Source organism: Schistocerca gregaria, chromosome 9 (assembly GCF_023897955.1).
Source record: "Schistocerca gregaria isolate iqSchGreg1 chromosome 9, iqSchGreg1.2, whole genome shotgun sequence".
NCBI lineage: Eukaryota > Metazoa > Arthropoda > Insecta > Orthoptera > Acrididae > Schistocerca > Schistocerca gregaria.
Window position 1 is genome coordinate 141301302 of NC_064928.1, and position 20292 is coordinate 141321593.

The 20292-nt window shown below is 43.4% G+C and overlaps 1 protein-coding gene across 6 annotated transcripts in view; it reads left to right on the forward strand.

Moving 5' to 3' along the window:
* LOC126291707 (gastrula zinc finger protein XlCGF52.1-like) overlaps positions 1-20292 on the forward strand; it is a 127261-nt gene that overhangs the window by 87718 nt on the left and 19251 nt on the right. For 5 of the 6 annotated variants that reach the window (XM_049985359.1, XM_049985361.1, XM_049985360.1 and 2 more), the window contains one exon: positions 18474-18523. The exons of the other annotated variant lie outside the window; for it this stretch is intronic. In XM_049985359.1, the coding sequence (XP_049841316.1) occupies positions 18474-18523 (50 nt within the window). The remainder of the gene's footprint in view (positions 1-18473; positions 18524-20292) is intronic. 6 annotated transcript variants of the gene reach the window in all.

Here is a 20292-nt window from a genome sequence, read left to right on the forward strand (position 1 = left end):
AATGTGTCAGTACTCCAACCATCAACCTTGTCACGATAGTAAACGGCCGTCGTCCCAGAGACCTGTTAAGAGGATGGACATACAAAAGTCTGAATGTCAAAATGTTCGCTTAGCAGCTGAATGAGCTCATCGTAACTAGCATTTTCTGGATGAGAAAGTGTGCACATTTTTAAAAATAGACAGTACACTTCGACTCCTACTGTTGAAAAAAATAAAATGCATTGTGTGCCATAGCTGTAATGTTGTGTGTGGTGGAGCTCCCTTCTGCGTGTGGTATTCTAACTAATCCTCTTCATTAATATGAGGGTCATTCAATAAGTAATTCCCCACATTATTTCTCAGAACATATTCATTGTTAAAAGTCAGAGTTTTGTGGCAATATACATCAACATGTCTTGTCCATATCCTATTTTTCTACGTAGTCTCCATCACATTCTATGGCCATACGCCAACGTTGTGGAAGAGCATGTATTCCCTGCTGGTAAAAGATCTTGACCTGTAGGTGTAGCCATGTTTTCACTGCTTGACTGATGCTCTCATCATCTTCAAAGTGTTTTCCTTATAGAGAATCCTTAAGCGGCCCAAACAGATGAAAGCCGTTTCTTTTAATCTTGTGGTCCGCTGTGAGCATTCGTGGAACCCATCATGAGCATCTCTTTGAATATCCGAGAGTCTCGATCATTGCAGACGCTCTTCCAATGCTGAATGACAACTGTAGAGCCAATTGTCAAGTTTTGATGCACCGGTCGGGACGAACAATGCCATCTTCATGATTCAGCATGTCTGGACCAGTGGCTGTGACAGGACGTTCCGGGCGTGGCTACTCGTGAAGCTCTGTTTCTGCATTTCCTTAGGTTGTAACTTTCTTTACTCATCGCCTAATTGTACTCCTACCAACTGCGGCATCACCATACACTACTCAGAAATGTTAATGGATGTACACCACTGTTTGTTTCTCTTCACACAAGAATTCAATAACAGCGCATTGCTTGTAATGTGGGTCATATGTAAACGCCATTTTGACGTTGTGCTACAGCTCTGCCATCTGCCAGAACGGTTCGAAACTTTACCGGCGCACTGAACAAACATCAAATGTGAAGCACCAACAAGGACGTTGGCTTTTAAAAAAAAAATGTGGGACATTACTTATTGAACAACGCTCGTATTAAATGGATGAAACTTGGGTGCTGCTTGTTGATAGTAGTGTAGCCATTCTTATATACTGAGTAGAAGTCGTTCAATCCACTACACCTGAAACTGAGCAGTATGCGACGTAAAAATATATAGAAATAGTATTTTGGCTGTTGTGACTAGCGGAAGACTATAAATATAATCATAAGGCAAACCAAAGTGGACACTACAACAATGTGCACACATCATCAGTGAATTTTTAATCAGCCAACTAAAAATCTATGCAAGGAGCATATTAGTCTACTTTTGGTGTGCTGGAACAAAATAACACTTGCCAGTGCAGTGCTGGGTTGTTAGATGTTATTTCTGGAAGAGGCCATGTTCATACTGTAACACTGACAAAATACACTCCTGGAAATTGAAATAAGAACACCGTGAATTCATTGTCCCAGGAAGGGGAAACTGTATTGACACATTCCTGGGGTCAGATACATCACACTGACAGAACCACAGGCACATAGACACAGGCAACAGAGCATGCACAATGTCGGCACTAGTATAGTGTATATCCACCTTTCGCAGCAATGCAGGCTGCTATTCTCACATGGAGACGATCGTAGAGATGCTGGATGTAGTCCTGTGGAACGGCTTGCCATGCCATTTCCACCTGGCGCCTCAGTTGGACCAGCGTTCGTGCTGGACGTGCAGACCGCGTGAGACGACGCTTCATCCAGTCCCAAACATGCTCAATGGGGGACAGATCCGGAGATCTTGCGGGCCAGGGTAGTTGACTTACACCTTCTGGAGCACGTTGGGTGGCACGGGATACATGCGGACGTGCATTGTCCTGTTGGAACAGCAAGTTCCCTTGCCGGTCTAGGAATGGTAGAACGATGGGTTAGATGACTGTTTGGATGTACCGTGCACTATTCAGTGTCCCCTCGATGATCACCAGAGGTGTAGGAGATTGCTCCCCACACCATGATGCCGGGTGTTGGCCCTGTGTGCCTCGGTCGTATGCAGTCCTGATTGTGGCGCTCACCTGCACGGCGCCAAACACGCATACGACCATCATTGGCACCAGGGCAGAAGCGACTCTCATCGCTGAAGACGACACGTCTCCATTCATCCCTCCATTCACGCCTGTCGCGACACCACTGGAGGCGGGCTGCACGATGTTGGAGCGTGAGCGGAAGATGGCCTAACGGTGTGCGGGACCGTAGCCCAGCTTCATGGAGACGGTTGCGAATGGTCCTCTCCGATACCCCAGGAGCAACAGTGTCCCTAATTTGCTGGGAAGTGGCGGTTGCAGTCCCCTACGGCACTGCGTAGGATCCAACGGTCTTGGCGTGCATCCGTGCGTCGTTGCGGTCCGGTCCCAGGTTGACGGGCACGTGTACCTGTCGCCGACCACTGGCGACAACATCGATGTACTGTGGAGACCTCACGCCCCACGTGTTGAGCAATTCGGCGGTACGTCCACCCGGCCTCCCACATGCCCACTATATGCCCTCGCTGAAAGTCCGTCAACTGCACATACGGTTCACGTCCACGCTGTCGCGGCATGCTACCAGTGTTAAAGACTGCGATGGAGCTCCATATGCCACGGCAAACCGGCTGACACTGACGTCGGCGGTGCACAAATGCTGCACAGCTAGCGTCATTCGACGGCCAACACTGCGGTTCCTGGTGTGTCCGCTGTGCCGTGCGTGTGATCATTGCTTGTACAGCCCTCTCGCAGTGTCCGGAGCAAGTATGGTAGGTCTGACACACCGGTGTCAATGTGTTCTTTTTTCCATTTCCAGGAGTGTATTTGATCACTTTTCCGTAACCTAAGTAAGATAGAATACTTAACTCTGAAATAAACCCTGGCCACAGGAATGTCTTGTATTTATCAGTGTCACTGAACACGATTTGCACATAATGATAGTGTCTTGTTTTGAAGTACAATTGACAAGAAACTTTTCTGCGTACTCTGTCTTTACAACTCTCCCACTGATGGCTGTAGTGAGATTATGCTGTCATTTTCGGCAGTGATTTCAGACTGGGATGAGTGGTACTCCACTGTGACGAAAGAGAAGTTGCTGCTGCGGTGGTGGAACTACGTTGACATCTCCCATTCTCGCAGTGACTGTGCTTACAGTGACGTAGCTATGTAACTAAGGCCAAATTTAATCCCTAGCTTTCCAGGTCACTTCGTGGTCACACTCTGTCCCAGTTAGTCTGAGTGACTGATACATTTAAATAGCCATAAACATTGCATTCAGTAGTTTCAGTGGACTAGTTGGACTCCATGTAAGAGGTTACATAAATACCAGACAAAAAATATATATTTAAATAAATTTTAAAGTTTTTTTAGCGGAAAAAACCACATTTAAACAGAGAACTACACAAAACGAACATAATATTACGTGATAATGTTAATGATATGAAAACTCATTACCCTGAACTCGAAATTTTACTTTTTGCTGTATTTTTATAGCATATTACACTTGTAATAATAAAAACATAATGAACTCGCACAAAACATTAAAAAAAATGAATATTACACTAGTGCTTTTTAGATGTTTAGTTTCTTTCTCAGATGTTTTCTTTGCATTTGCTGGAAATTTTTGTGTAGATTCCATTGGCGTTTTGCAACAATGTCCAATAGGTGGTATCTTTAACTCATTTTTCGGTCACAGCTGAAGCATGTTTTGCGTTTATCCAATCGTTCTGTAACGACTTCTCTTGGTTCTGTAACACTCAAACACAGGGTGAAGGATGCATTAAGTTCACGGGCTATGTGATACTTGTTGACTCGCCTCTTGTCTGAGATGTCACCAATGAGTTTACATGCTTCTTCAAAAGTTAAAACACTTCACATGAGTATTGTCTTTGTACGAATTGTGAAAGACAATGTAGAAAAATAATACCATTGGTCATCTTTGGAAGCGGTTTCGACAAGCAACGATGTTTGTTTCGACCTAATGTATTTCTAGCAGAACGTCTAGTTCAAATTTAATATCCACACTTCTGCCTTCATCACTTTGATCACTTGTTTCGTTCAAGAAATTCACAAATGGCAAAATAACTTCGTCTTAACTTTCGCACTGTTTCTGTACTATATTACGTCCACATTCAGTTTCTTTGTCACTATCTGATCCTACATAGCTTATAAACTGTCCTCAATCCATTTTAAAACAGTGCCCTCATAGTAAGTGTTCATTAAACATGAACAGTAGACAAAAACCTGGCTACTGAATCCCCAACACGAAGTCATAGGTGCGGTCTCAGAGACCGTTAGCATGAAAGAAGCAGTAATAGTATAGGTTCACATCACATTCATGTTGCTACTGGCAAAGGAAACCACGGAAGCTTTGGGAAACAACAACTAGATAATGCTGTAATGTCCTACCCCACCGTTATGCATTAGCAACAGCCGTCTGAGACATCACACTTGGGAACGATATACTTTACAGATACAAAACTGCTTCAACATCAGCTCCCTCCCGTCCACTGCGTGGCATAATAAGGTTAGTTGGTTGACTTTGGGAAGGTGACCAAACAGCAAATTCATCAGTACCATCGAATTAAGAAGAATGGGGAAGGAAATCGGCCGTGCCCTTTCAAAGGAGGCATCCCGGCATTTGCCTGAAGTGATTTAGGGAAATCCTAAACCAGGATGGCCGAACGCGGTTTGAAACGTCGTCCTCCCGAAGGAGAATCCAGTTTTCTAACCACTGCGCCACCTTGCTCGGTGGCATAATAAGGCAAGAATTCTTATTGCTAAGTGAATTATAATCGTACTTCCTAACAATATCATAAATGTGACAGTTTGTTAGTTACGCTTTCGCACAAAAACTACTGGCTGCATTAGGATGAAATTTTGCAGACACATACAACCTGGGTGGAACACAGGATAATTTCATGCTGATGAAAGGATCCTGTGGGATAGTTCTCAGTATTGGCCCATACAAGATCAACGAAATCGCGGGCAGAAGCCAGTAAAAACATGTACAATGAAGAAGTATTACTCAGCCACGTAAACATGGCCACTTGCCTCGAAACACACTGGAAACAGGCAGATCAGCATTTGATGTGTCCACAGTGGCATAGAGGTGCGGAGAGACAGGCTGTTGTCAGTGCCGGCAACTCACTTCCGGTAAACTAGAACGCTGTGAGCTCAGCGCGCCGTACCGATCAGCCTGATTTCGTTTAGAGCTACGATTTGCGATCGGTAATAGTCGGTAAGAGTAAGAGGCAGGGCCCGTATTTTCGTGGCTGTAGTATACAGTTGATAATATAAGTAGACAATGAAACAAAGTAGGCAATTTTATTCCAACAGTTTATTTTACAATCTTCTTCTGGCTTTAGTTTTTGGAAAATTATCGATAATTAGCGTTAAATGCAGACATGATGCGGCCTTGATTTTTGATTGCTGTGAGTGCCAAATGTCGGAGTAAGTTTTGGTTATTTTTAATTTGCTGAAGGATCTTTCGGCTATTGCAGAAATGAGACGTATTGTGCAAAACAATAAAATTGCGGTCAACACTTCCGTATATAAGTTATAAGATGAACATCAAGAAAAGCAAAACGAGAATAATGGAATGTAGTCGAATTAAGTCGGGCGATGCTGACGGAATTAGATTAGGAAATGAGACGCTTAAAGTAGTAAAGGAGTTTTTCTATTTGGGGAGCAAAATAACTGATGATAGTCGCAGTAGAGAGGATATAAAATGTAGACTGGCAATGGCAAGGAAAGCGTTTCTGAAGAAGAGAAATTTGTTAACATCGAGTCTAGATTTAAGTGTCAGTAAGTCGTTTCTGAAAGTATTTGTGTGGAGTGTAGCCATGTATGGAAGTGAAACATGGACGATATATAGTTTGGACAAGAAGAGAATAGAAGCTTTCGAAATGTGGTGTTACAGAAGAATGCTGAAGATTAGATGGGTAGATCACATAGCTAATGAGGAAGTATTGAATAGGATTGGGGAGAAGAGAAGTTTGTGGCACAACTTGACCAGAAGAAGGGATCGGTTGGTTGGACATGTTCTGAAGCATAGAGGGATCACCAATTTAGTATTGGAGGGCAGCGTGGAGGGTAAAAATCGTAGAGGGAGACCAAGAGATGAATACACTAAGCAGATTCAGAAGGATGTAGGCTGCAGTAGGTACTGGGATATGAAGAAGTTTGCAAAGGATAGAGTAGCATGGAGAGCTGCATCAAACCACTCTCAGGACTGAAGACCGCAACTACTTCTGTAACATCGCATTCTAGCATTGCATATTAAATTATAATTTCCGTACATAATTGGTGAAAAGTCTATGACCGAGTGAGTTTAGGTAGAATAAGGTGGTCAGTGTTAATAAAGTGAAGTGAAAAAAGGGCTTATTATAGCAAAAACTGGTGTCGAAAAATAAAGCAACAAACCGCTATTTCCCTTTCTTGTGTGTAATTCACAATGTAATGACACAGATATCCGTACGATCGTGTTGTGCATGGAAGATGGCAGTCCGGTCAACGGACAACCATCCCGACGGTGACGTCACGGCACCTATCAAACACGATAATGTTTGCCGGGTAGTTCTGCAACTGCAATCACAGACGGTGCAGTATGGCACAGAGGAGACGCCTACCAGACTCTTTGCAGTGAAGGACCATGGAAAAAACATCAGCAGGACAGTCTCAAAGTGATGTGGCTCAATGGGTTCAATGTGAACGGTTCTGTTGTTTCTCGGGTGTAGCGACAGTTTATAGAGACCGAAAGTGTATCGCGAAGACCAGAGTAGGGCCGACTGCATGTTATATCAGAAAGAGAGGACCATTACTTTGCTCTAAGGGTACAGTAATCGCTGGACGTGTTGTATCGAGACAAATGGTGCACAGAAGGCTTCAGCAGAGTGGACTTTGTTGTCAGGAAACCTGCTGTACCTGTATCAAAAAATGGCTCCGGGCACTATGGGACTTAACTTCTAACGTCATCAGTCCCCTACAACTTAGAACTACTTAAACCTAACTAACCTAAAGACGTCACACACATCCATGCCCGAAGAAGGATTCGAACCTGCGACCGTAGCGGTCGCGCGGTTCCAGACTGTAGCACCTAGAACCGCACGGGCAACATATATCCCTGACGTATCTTCACAAAAGGGAACATCTAGAGTGGATGCATCAAAATGCCACCCGGGCTGTCGAACAGTGGGACAATGTTCTTTACGCAGATGAGTCCCGATTTGGTCTGGAGAGTGATTCTCGACGGATTCGTATCTGGAGGGGACGTGGTAACGATTCCTGGACTCAAATATTGTGGAAAGAGACCAATACTGAGGAGGATCCTTAATGGCGTGGGCCAGGACTACGTTGTCTTATCGAACATAACGTGGTGCAGTGGTACAGGTGAATCGAGGAGATCTTGGGACCTCAAATGATGTTGCGAGGTGCTGTGAGCCCAGACTTCGTGTTAATGTACGATAGTACTCGACCTCATAAGAGCACAGGTGCTTGATGTTTTCTTAGAAATGAAAGATATTGCATACAAGGCGTGGCTTGCTCGTTCTCCCGATCTAAATCTTATAGAAGAATGTCTGGGATGCTCTAGGGAGACGGGTTGCATTACATCAGGATCCACCAACCGCTCTGCAAGACTTTCTAGCAGTTCTGCATGAAGAATGGCCGTTATTTCCTCAACATGAGATTGATGACATCATTCACACTGCATTGCTGTCAGAGGTGGTCACACCTTGTACTTAGTACATTTTCCAGTTGTCAGAATGTACGTGCAGATCCGTTATGTTGGAAAAAGGAAGGAAATTTTTTCCTGCGGTTATGCATCTTGCAGTTGCTTACGTTTTGTATTCTGTTCACCTGTTTATAATGTTTTGTGGCAAAATAAATGCAACTTTGCAAAATTTCGGTTTGTTGCTTTAATTATTGACCCCAGTGTATTTACTTTGGAATTCATCAAATTTTTGTAATAAAATTGGTTCGTCTACAACGAGAAAAAAACATGGCGTTACAACCTTAAATATTTGACAGATTGCACTCATGTCAGTATTTTTGTGTCTTGTACATTTCTGAAAATAGTAGCTTTAAATATTTATTTGCCGTTTCTAAATCGGTGGTCAGAAGCTAGTTCATCAAAATGTTTAACTTTCTTTTGCAGTTTCGCATGAAGATTAGGATCTATGTCATAGTTTTACCAGTTTCACTGTTTTTCGCTTGAATGATTCGAAATAATTTCAATCAGGTATCGAATTTTTTAAACTTCTGGTTAAGCTGTACTCGCCTCAGCCAAATCAATATGACGTTTTTGTAACATTTTGGGTGCATAATTGATGTCATTCAATATTTGGGGCATGAATTTAGTTCGTTTTAATACTTTCTGCTTCGTTACGATCATTTGTATTGGATCTCTTCAGTACTATTTCTGATGATGCCTTGATTACATAAAAAAAAACCGAGATTTACTGGAGATATCGTATTTACTCTGCCAGACCAGCTAGTCGGATTTAATTTTTTTTAGAGTGGCTGCTGATTCGCCATTGACTGTCGACAGTACATCCCAAAGCTTAATGTTATTCCCGAAAAAAATGTCATATACTGTTGCCAAAAATATCTGTACTTCCTGACAAGCCGCTAACGGCATCATTAATCACTAAATTCGAATCATGAATGTCTTTATGTACATACTCCGTATTTGGCTGAAAATTCTTAATCCGGTTTTGTGCACCATTGTAAACTTCACTCGTCACACTGGCCCCAACGTTACCTAGATCCACTTACGTATTTTTGTCAATAAAAAATAAATTAGTCATATGCTGGATTAAATCTGCTGCGCCATGTTTGATGACTGCATAGAAGCCTAGAAATAATTCTTTTACTTCTTTATCGATTGATTGTCCATTTTCCAATCTAACAAAAAGGCGTATTTTAAAAATGTTTTCGAATGTAAGAAGTGAAAATGATTACCTTTGGACATATCCAGAATTTGCCGGAAAATGTGATCATACCGAACAGCAAGCTCTAGACGGACAGAAAATTGCCGTCGTATCCTTTCTCCTGACTGTTGTCTCAGTGTTGTCTGAAAGCAATTAACGTTTTGCTGGAGTAAATGTGACATCGAATAACCTTGTAAGAACCGTTTTCCAATAAGACACTTCTTCAAGAATTTCATTTTCAACTTCCTTGTAAACAGTATCAATCTTTTCCCAAAGTTTGCACACAGCATATGCTTCCAATGGCCACTCTAGAAAGTGTGCTCTTTAATTCTTTCTGATAAGTGCTTCCTGTCCCGATTCCCGATTACACGTACACCGTACACTATTCCTTTGCGAACCAAACAACCAGCAATGTTGACAATAGGCAGCATCTAGAATTTTGGAATAGCACAGCCAAAAACGATTAACTGGTCCATACTTAGAAAATGAAACATAGGGAGGCGGTGGGGAGGGGGGGGGGGGCGATGTTGAGAAACACCCAATTTTGTGTGTGTGTGTGTGGGGTGGGGGGGGGGGGGGGGGGGGAAGAATCTCTAGGAAATGGTCGTTGAAGGCTGTAACAGTCCCACATCAAGAATTATACATTTTTCTTTACCACTTGTTTCCACAGGAAGTTTTACTTACCTTTTGAAAGAGTGTATAGGTCGACGGTTGCGTTGGCGGTGGCGTTGTTGTGGCTGGCGATATTTTTAACTGCAGTTATTGTCGGTTCGTCTTCAGTAGGCTTCTGAACAGGTACCACATTCTCTGAGTCACAATCAACACAAACATTTTGGGCCGGAAGTACTTGTAGAAGGCTGCGTAAAAAATTGTCAATTTGGTTAATTTTTGTTTGCTGTCTTCTTTTTTCCGACGTAGTTTTCGCTTAAGCACATCACTCGGTTTCATTTTTTATCCATGATTTTTAGTTCATTTAAAAAAAAAACTTTGGAAACTAAACTAACAGTCGTAACGCTCGGTTACTAGAGTCGAATACTCACAGCACTGCACTGACTTTATACGTTGTTAGGAATAAACCTGATGTAAATATTGCGTCTGCTGTTTACCTCATCGGCCTGTCGTTTACGTGGAGCTTAAAGCACGCCCAAGCTGTGCTGTAATGTCGCCGATAAGAGCGAAAAAGTCTCTCAAGCTTACGGATATTACCGGCATACTTGTGCTGATCTCATAGTGATGTGAACACCTGCAGATAAATTGCAGAAACGACGACCGGCAGAGAAACAATAAAACAGCAAACGCTAACTGATTTTAACAATGAATTAAAATACTGTAAAACTTCAGAAATACGTACTTAACAGCCAGATGGAAAGCATGTCAGTTCAGAAAAAGTGCAGGTGAAGAAGTGAAGCCACTGAACGCATTACTTACCGTTATTAACTTATCAGGTAATCTTTTAACTCCCTCGATAACTGAATTCTTTGGATACAGCCACACGAGTCACCACTGGAGCTGTTATTTGCTACTCTGATGACGAACCAATCACTAACACAATCGACAAAACTATCTGAGACTAAGCTCCACATTTTCTATCCATTTATATGAAATTCAGAGTGCAACAAGTTACAAAACTTTGTCGGTATCTATGATTAAGAATCATTCGTTTTGAGGAATTCCCTACACAAACGAGATCCCATATTATTGCTTGTCCATTATGACGTGCCCCCTTGCTGCCATGGAGAATACTGGAACCGTGTGCAGCAAGACCTAAGCAGACGCAGGGAGAAGAGGTCGGTGCCATGCAGGGCCTGCAATTTGAAGTGCAGACTTCGTATTCAAATGTCGTCACACACTGCATTGTCAAACACACTGCTATAGTTCAATTCTTTTATCTTGGCGGTTCGCGCATGCCCGCCCAGATGCGGGAGATTGCTGCGTTGCCATGCAGGGCCTGCAATTTGAAGTGCAGACTTCGTATTCAAATGTCGTCACACACTGCATTGTCAAACACACTGCTATAGTTCAATTCTTTTATCTTGGCAGTTCGCGCATGCCCGCCCAGACGCGGGAGATTGCTGCGTTGCCATGCAGGGCCTGCAATTTGAAGTGCAGACTTCGTATTCAAATGTCGTCACACACTGCATTGTCAAACACACTGCTATAGTTCAATTCTTTTATCTTGGCGGTTCGCGCATGCCCGCCCAGACGCGGGAGATTGCTGCGTTGCCAGTCGCACGTGTCAAGAGAAGCAGCGCCATAGTATAGTTCGCAAACTTACGTTTAGGAGGGAGCGCGCAGTTTATGAAGTAAAGCCACCACGGCCGCATTAACCCTTTCGCTGCTACAGAGACGTGTTCTCCGCATTCCGCGCTGTGCGCGATTTTGTTATCACTGCCTGTGCAGAAACATGGTGTTCCGTCTGCTTTGACACACTTATCATTCGATTTCATAAAAACTATTCGGCCCAAAAATTTTATTTTTACACATCTTCTTCACTGATACCTTCCCCCCATAAATGACTTAATTTTGTTTCGATGTTCAACGCAATTATTGTGCAGCATTAGATGTAGTAAACCATTGCACGAGATTTTGAAGAGTTTGCTGAGGTAAAAGTCCATAGCGTATAGTTTCGGTATGGTCGATTTCAGTTGCCACTAGAAATTTCAAAAAATTATATTCAAACAAATAAAATTCATAAAGTAAGACACTTCGATATTGTTTTTAAATAAAGAAAGTATTAAGCACCGAACAAGGTTCGAACTCAGAACCTTTCACTCACCATCCAAACACTTTAACCAGTACACTAATGTAGCTTGTCATTAAATAGCTCTCCTGGAGGACTTTAATATATCACGCAAAATACCGACAAACACTGTATGACTATGAATTACTCACGTTTCGTCGAAGTACAATAGGAAATAAACAATTACCGCTGTTCTTTATTGCGAAAAAGTGGGTACTGAGAATGATACAAACACTTTTCCTTGCTGTCGCCTGAATTAGGAGGCTTATTGCTTGTTTGGTTTAAATAATTAATAGAATATGAAGCAATTGGTATAAAGAATGCTTTTACCAAACGTTCTATAGAAGAAAGTCTGCTATGAAGACATTGCTTTTGTTCGATTTATTTATTACTGAACGTTTGTAAAACTGAAGACACTCGTCCATGTTCTGCACAGCAGTCGAGCTCTGGTAACGTCCTGCTCTGTTCATTGGCTGACTATGTTTTGTGACGTCAGATGCGCAGAACGAACCTAAACTCGCCCGCCGTCGTAAATGACGCACACTTAAATAATAGCGCCTCTCACTAATACTTTGCAAATATTGGCATCCGTGGCTATACCAACTTCAACAGACAACACCTGAACAGCAGCAAGATGCACTTCTTGGCGGAGAAACAGTTTGTGTTCTGGAGGTGGGAGAAATTTTTGTGATTTCAGTTGGTGCCGTTGGAGGCTTGTTGTCCACTGTCCAAAAAGTTAAAATTCAAAAATTCTTCGTTCAGCTAAGATGTTATACAACTTTTTCGATGTCATTCATGGAGGCTGAGGTGCCTGTTGATCCTGTGGGTCCCAGGCAGTGCCCCGCTTAGCCCTATGGTAGTTAAGCCACTGTACTTGCTTCTGGTTCTGTCGTCAGGTACCAACCTTGCCATCGACACCACACACTGAGTTGGTTTGACACAACAATGCAGTATGTTGTTGCAGAAGAACTTCTGGCAACTGGGAAGTCTGATGTTATATTCTCACAAAACCATCAAACGTGTAAATATTTTCTCTTGCAAACGTTAACAAATTCAAATTTGTACAAACACTTCCCTGAAAATCAGGCTTTTTACTCTCTCTCACTCACTCCCCCCCCCTCCCCCCCCCCCCTCTCTCTCTCTCTCTCTCTCTCTCTCTCTCTCTCTCTCTCTCTCTCTCTCTCTCTCTCTCTCTCTCTCACCCTTCCCCATCTCCCCCTCCCTCTCCCCCATACCAAGCTATACAAATTACTTCATTACGCAGAAAAAGTGACTAAAAGCGATTTCTAACCAGAAAAGTAACTATAAGAGAAAAAAGTGACTATGTGTGCCAAAAGGTATCTGTCAGCAGCACTGTGTTGTGTTGGGTGTAGGTGCTATTCACAGATGAAGAGGTTGTCATAGGAGAGGAAATTATGGCAGGCTGTAGCAAACCCATCAGAAGGCACCTGAAAAAATGTATTTTTCATTTTGAACTTCAGTTAATTAAAATTAGTCATCAAAATACAACCATAATTAGGCCTGAAGTGTGCTCTAGTTTCATGAGTCACTCCATGGCTTGCATGGTTTGTACGGTTTTTCCTATACGAATCATATATTTCCACATTGGACATCCTTCTTTCTACTGCCATCATACATGTTGAGGTGAACTTGAGCAGTCAGATGAGACATCTGGTGGGCTGGCTTCACATTTAGTTATTTCAATATTTTGTTATTTAGCACTGATGTAAAAGACAACATCTTTTGACATTCCATAGAAATCTCATTTAGGCAGCCACAGCATTGTTTTCACTAGCTTTGCAGATTATCCATGTCTGAGCACCTTACAGTAGTACTGATTGTGTTATTATTATTATTGTATTCTTATTGTTTATTTAGCTGACCAGATTATGACCTTAGGCCCTTTCTTATGTCTGATGAGGAACAACACAAACCAAAAACTATTACATAGCAACCAAAATAATAATAATATGCATTGTCCAGAATTAGGGATGTTTCCAGAATGAGATTTTCACTCTGCAGCGGAGTGTGCGCTGATATGAAACTTTCTTGCAGATTAAAACTGGGCCGAGACTCGAACTCGACACCTTTGCCTTTCGGGCAAGTGCTCTACCAACTGAGCTACTCAAGCTCAGTTGCTAGAGCGCATGCCCACGAAAGGCAAAGGTCCCGAGTTCAAGTCTTGGCCCGGCACACAGTTTTAATCTTCCAGAAAGTTTCCAATATGCATTATCAATAAATAATAATAATTGGAAATAATAATAATAATAATAATAATAATAATAAGGTAATAGAGGCACTGTGAATGAACTGATTACTGATTAGTTTAATACATTTGAAGCTGTATTGCTTTTAGGAAAGAACAAAATTTCGATAGCTGTCTCTGTCGACAATGTGGAGGAAAAAGTGATGAGGAGGGGAGGGGGGGGGTAAGTTTAACTACAGTAAGCTGCAGTCTAGTATATGGAAGAGATAGACATTGTGATAGAAGGTGGACCATTAGTTATATTTTGAAGTTTGAAAGTATTTTAATTTCTTTGCTGTTTTGAGGCAGATTGTTCCAAAGTCAGAATCATGTTAGGGAAAATGATTGAGAATATGGCGCTGTTGAGTACTTTACTTTATTGATAATGGGTATTTATTCTGCACTGTTCAGATAATAGTGTGAAGGTTGAACATAAATAAGAGGGAGGGTAGCGATTCAGCATGTCTGGACCAGTGGCTGTGACAGGACGTTCCGAGCGTGGCTACTCGTGAAGCTCTGTTTCTGCATTTCCTTAGGTTGTAACTTTCTTTACTCATCGCCTAACTGTACTCCTACCAACTGCGGCATCACCATACACTACTCAGAAATGTTAATGGATGTACACCACTGTTTGTTTCTCTTCACACAAGAATTCAATAACAGCGCATTGCTTGTAATGTGGGTCATATGTAAACGCCATTTTGACGTTGTGCTACAGCTCTGCCATCTGCCAGAACGGTTCGAAACTTTACCGGCGCACTGAACAAACATCAAATGTGAAGCACCAACAAGGACGTTGGCTTTTTAAAAAAAAATGTGGGACATTACTTATTGAACAACGCTCGTATTAAATGGATGAAACTTGGGTGCTGCTTGTTGATAGTAGTGTAGCCATTCTTATATACTGAGTAGAAGTCGTTCAATCCACTACACCTGAAACTGAGCAGTATGCGACGTAAAAATATATAGAAATAGTATTTTGGCTGTTGTGACTAGCGGAAGACTATAAATATAATCATAAGGCAAACCAAAGTGGACACTACAACAATGTGCACACATCATCAGTGAATTTTTAATCAGCCAACTAAAAATCTATGCAAGGAGCATATTAGTCTACTTTTGGTGTGCTGGAACAAAATAACACTTGCCAGTGCAGTGCTGGGTTGTTAGATGTTATTTCTGGAAGAGGCCATGTTCATACTGTAACACTGACAAAATACACTCCTGGAAATTGAAATAAGAACACCGTGAATTCATTGTCCCAGGAAGGGGAAACTGTATTGACACATTCCTGGGGTCAGATACATCACACTGACAGAACCACAGGCACATAGACACAGGCAACAGAGCATGCACAATGTCGGCACTAGTACAGTGTATATCCACCTTTCGCAGCAATGCAGGCTGCTATTCTCCCATGGAGACGATCGTAGAGATGCTGGATGTAGTCCTGTGGAACGGCTTGCCATGCCATTTCCACCTGGCGCCTCAGTTGGACCAGCGTTCGTGCTGGACGTGCAGACCGCGTGAGACGACGCTTCATCCAGTCCCAAACATGCTCAAGGGGTACAGATCCGGAGATCTTGCTGGCCATGGTAGTTGACTTACACCTTCTAGAGCACGTTGGGTGGCACGGGATACATGCGGATGTACATTGTCCTGTTGGAACAGCAAGTTCCCTTGCCGGTCTAGGAATGGTAGAACGATGGGTTCGATGACGGTTTGGATGTACCGTGCACTATTCAGTGTCCCCTCGACGATCACCAGAGGTGTACGGCCAGTGTAGGAGATTGCTCCCCACACCATGATGCCGGGTGTTGGCCCTGTGTGCCTCGGTCGTATGCAGTCCTGATTGTGGCGCTCACCTGCACGGCGCCAAACACGCATACGACAATCATTGGCACCAGGGCAGAAGCGACTCTCATCCCTGAAGACGACACGTCTCCATTCGTCCCTCCATTCACGCCTGTCGCGACACCACTGGAGGCGGGCTGCACGATGTTGGGGTGTGAGCGGAAGACGGCCTAACGGTGTGCGGCACCGTAGCCCAGCTTCATGGAGACGGTTGCGAATGGTCCTCGCCAATACCCCAGGAGCAACAGTGTCCCTAATTTGCTGGGAAGTGGCGGTGCGGTCCCCTACGGCACTGCGTAGGATCCAACGGTCTTGGCATGCATCCGTGCGTTGTTGCGGTCCGGTCCCAGGTCGACGGGCACATGCATCTTCCGCCGACCACTGGCGACAACATCGATGTACTGTGGAGACCTCACGCACCACGTGTTGAGCAATTCGGCGGTACGTCTACCCGGCCTCCTGCATGCCCACTATACGCCCTCGCTCAAAGTCCATCAACTGCACATACGGTTCACGTCCATGCTGTCGCGGCATGCTACCAGTGTTAAAGACTGCGATGGAGCTCCGTATGCCACGGCAAACTGGCTGACACTGACGGCGGCGGTGCACAAATGCTGCGCAGCTAGCGCCATTCGACGGTCAACACCGCGGTTCCTGGTGTGTCCGCTGTGCCGTGCGTGTGATCATTGCTTGTACAGCCCTCTCGCAGTGTCCGGAGCAAGTATGGTGGGTCTGACACACCGGTGTCAATGTGTTCTTTTTTCCATTTCCAGGAGTGTATAATGCAAGAGTCAGTTTTTTTTCATTTAATTGATGACTAGTTTTGAGTTACCTGAACCCATTTCGAATTCATCCTGTGAAATGGAAAGTTGAAATTATGATTTATCCAATGAATGGTTACAAAAATTAAGTGCAAATTGCAGGATATAGAGCACATCGTACCAGGATATATGCACCAAACGGACCAAATGGTACATTCCTTAATGGCTTGAAAATCATGTTAAGACTGTACATATATGTGTATCAAAGTCAAGATATTTTGTGAACATTGGTAGGACAAACATACAACTGATAGTCTAGTTCCTATACTGTCAAAAGGAAAACTCAGGTAGGGAGTACAATATAAGGATGCAGGGAATTTCTTTATTACAATTTCCAAACATCAAGGTCAAAAAATTAATACAATAAAAATACAAATTAGCTACCACATTTCAGCTTTTTAAAATGTCCAGAAACTGCCGGATATTTAAAACCTGTGAATAATTAGCAACAGTAGTGCCACTTAAAGTATATACAGACAAAAGTCATATGTTATAACAACACATAAAATCAACCACTGTGAACCATAAAATAGTGTGGAAAGAAACCAAAGTAGTATGAAACTCAAATCACGACCACCTTTAGAATTACATCATCTTTGTAGAACTCTTAATCATAAACAAGCCCAACAGAATGCACAACTATAAAAACTTTTTAAAAGGAAAGGTTCCTTCTTGTCTCTTCATGGAATTGCTATTGCCCTTTGGCATTAATCCTTTGTATTATATTTCATTTACATGCCATCACTACTGTAGTGTTGGATTAAATAGATTTATACCATAATGAGGTGTTGCATTTTGTACAGTATGAGACACAACCTAGGATTTTAACATCTGTTTGCACCAATCAAGTGTCAATTTTATAAAAGTTTTTATAGTTACACATTCTGTTAGGTTTATTTGTGATAAGGTGGTTTACGATGATGATGTAATTTGAAAGGTAGTGATGACTTTGAATGTCATACTAATTTGGTTTCTTTCCAGACTCTTTTATGGATGTAATGGTTGATGATATGTGTTGCTATAGTGGATATGACTTTTGTTTCATGACTTTTGTATGTATACGCTGTATGTGGTGTTGCTGTTGTTAACTGTTAATTGGTTTAACATATCCTGTTGTTTACAAAGCAAAAAAAATTATGTGAGTATACATGTGGTTGTTGACTTGTACTATATTGTATCACTTGTTTTATTTCTGGTTAATTTAAATTGTAATAAAGGCATTCCCTGCATCCTACATTCCCCCCCCCCCACAATAAAGAAACCATTCCCTAGCTCCCAAACTCGTTCTTTCCCAGGAGTGGTTCCATTTATAGCTTCTCTCCAGGATGGCCATTGCTTTCTGACTTTAATCCTTCATATATTTTAAACATCTAGCATTCCTACTTTACTGTTGGATTAAACAGATACATCATGTTGTCATGTGCTATTATGGGCCCTAGCATTTGGTACAGTGGGAGAGAAAACCTAGTCGTGCAGAGAGCCATGACAACTATCTTGCAGTGAGAAGAAAGAGTGATGTACAGTGTGAAACAGACAAGTAGGAGGCTAGAGGAAAAGGGAGGTTTGAGGTTAGGTATGTTTGCCTAAGATGGAAGTTGAAGGTATTTGAAGTTACACAGAAAGACCTATTGAATACAGAGGAATGGGAAATATGGTTGAGAAATACTGACAAATCCACATACAATTAACCATCTGTACTAAAGGGTGAAAAGTAGTTAGTGCATTGTACAGTTATTGCAGTTTCTCTTAATCCTTTTTTCAGGAGCTCAGACATAAAGTGGAGCCAAGAAGTAGTGGCAGTGAACCAGAACGGTATTGTACAATTTTTTTATATCTCTTCTTTTTCACTTAGTGCATGGGTTGTCTCACATCTTCATATTGTGTGCATTGTCGCAGCAAATACCGATGTACACATGTATACACAGAGTACTGAACACTTGTGACAGGTGCCTGTTGTAACTGCGACTGGGACACTCGTGGGGTAGCAATGCCAGAAAGCATGGCGGGACCTGTGTAGAGGCCTGCGAACAACAACACAACAGGAGTGGACAGACACGACCAACAAAGGACCGAACAAATACAACAAGATTGAACAATGGAGTCACAAGGAAACAAACATATCCACTCGTACACAGAACAAGGAAGTAAACTGTCTAACGCGAGACGAGGTGTCAACAGACGTACTCGAGATTAGACTGGCTGGCTGATTTTTTTTTCTTTATTGTATTTTTAATCACCTCATACAAGGCGGGCTGTCAGCAGCACATTACCCTGCTCTTCAGCCTTGAGTGGTACAATAACATGACATATAGGTGGCACAGACAATACGAGAAAAACGGCGGGCAAAAAATTTAGATACAAAAAAACAGTAAACATGAAGCCATTCACGTTGGATGAGAAAAAACACTAACACTTGTTGACACAGTGCACATAACACGGATGACTGAGACGGCGCACGTGGACAGTGGTGGTGTGACGGCGAAAGGACACTGAACACAAAACGAAGGCACACACACGAGACACTGATGGCGAATGTTCACTGAGCGTGTGCGAGTCCGGGGACCTGCCAAGGGAGGGGGAAGAAGAAGGGGAGTGGGACAGGGAGAGGGAAGGGCAGATGCCATGGGCAAGGGAGACAGGGGGAGGGGAGAAAAAAAAGGGGGAGCCCGGGTGAAGAGGGGTGGAGGAAGGGGACGGGGGAAAAGGAAAGAGAAGGGAGGGAGGGTGCCAAGTGGAGAGGCCACAGGAAGTTGGGGCGGGTAGGATCAAAGTTGATAGGAGGGGTAGATGGAGGGGAGGAGGACTTCATCAGGGAGGGGGAGCTGCCGGAAGCCACCTTGGGAGAGGGTAAGGAGGGTGGAGGGATGGAGACCGGGTGGGACATGGGAATACAGGCGCGGCAGCGGGTGGGGTTGGGAGAGGATGGGCAAGACAAGCGGGTGAGGAGGGTCGAGTTTGCAGGAGGTGTACAGGATCCGTATCCTTTCAAGGAAAAGGAGGAGGTGGGGGAAAGGAATGAGATCATACAGGATCCGCGTGGGGGAGGGGAGACGGATGCGATAGGCGAGGCGGAGAGCATGGCGTTCAAGGATTTGAAGGGATTTATAAGAGGTAGGGGGGCAGAGATCCAGGCCAGATGGGCGTAGAAGAGCATAGGGCGGATGAGGGATTTATAGGTATGGAGGATGGTGGAGGGATCCAGACCCCACGTACGGCCCGAAAGGAGCTTGAGGAGGTGGAGTCAGGAGTGTGCCTTGGCTTGGATTGTCCGGAGATGGGGAGTCCAGGAGAGGCGACGGTCAAGGGTGACGCCAAGGTACTTGAGGGTGGGAGTGAGGGCGACAGGACGGCCATAGATGGTGAGATAGAAATCAAGGAGGCGGAAGGAAGGAGTGGTTTTGCCTACAATGATAGCCTGGGTTTGGGAGGAATTGACCTTGAGCAACCACTGGTTGCACCAAGCGATGAACCGGTCAATATGGGATTGGAGAAGGTGTTGGGAGTGCTGCAGGTTGGGGCAAGGGCAAGGAAGGCGGTGTCATCGGCAAACTGGAGAAGGTGGACGGGGGAGTGACGGCGGC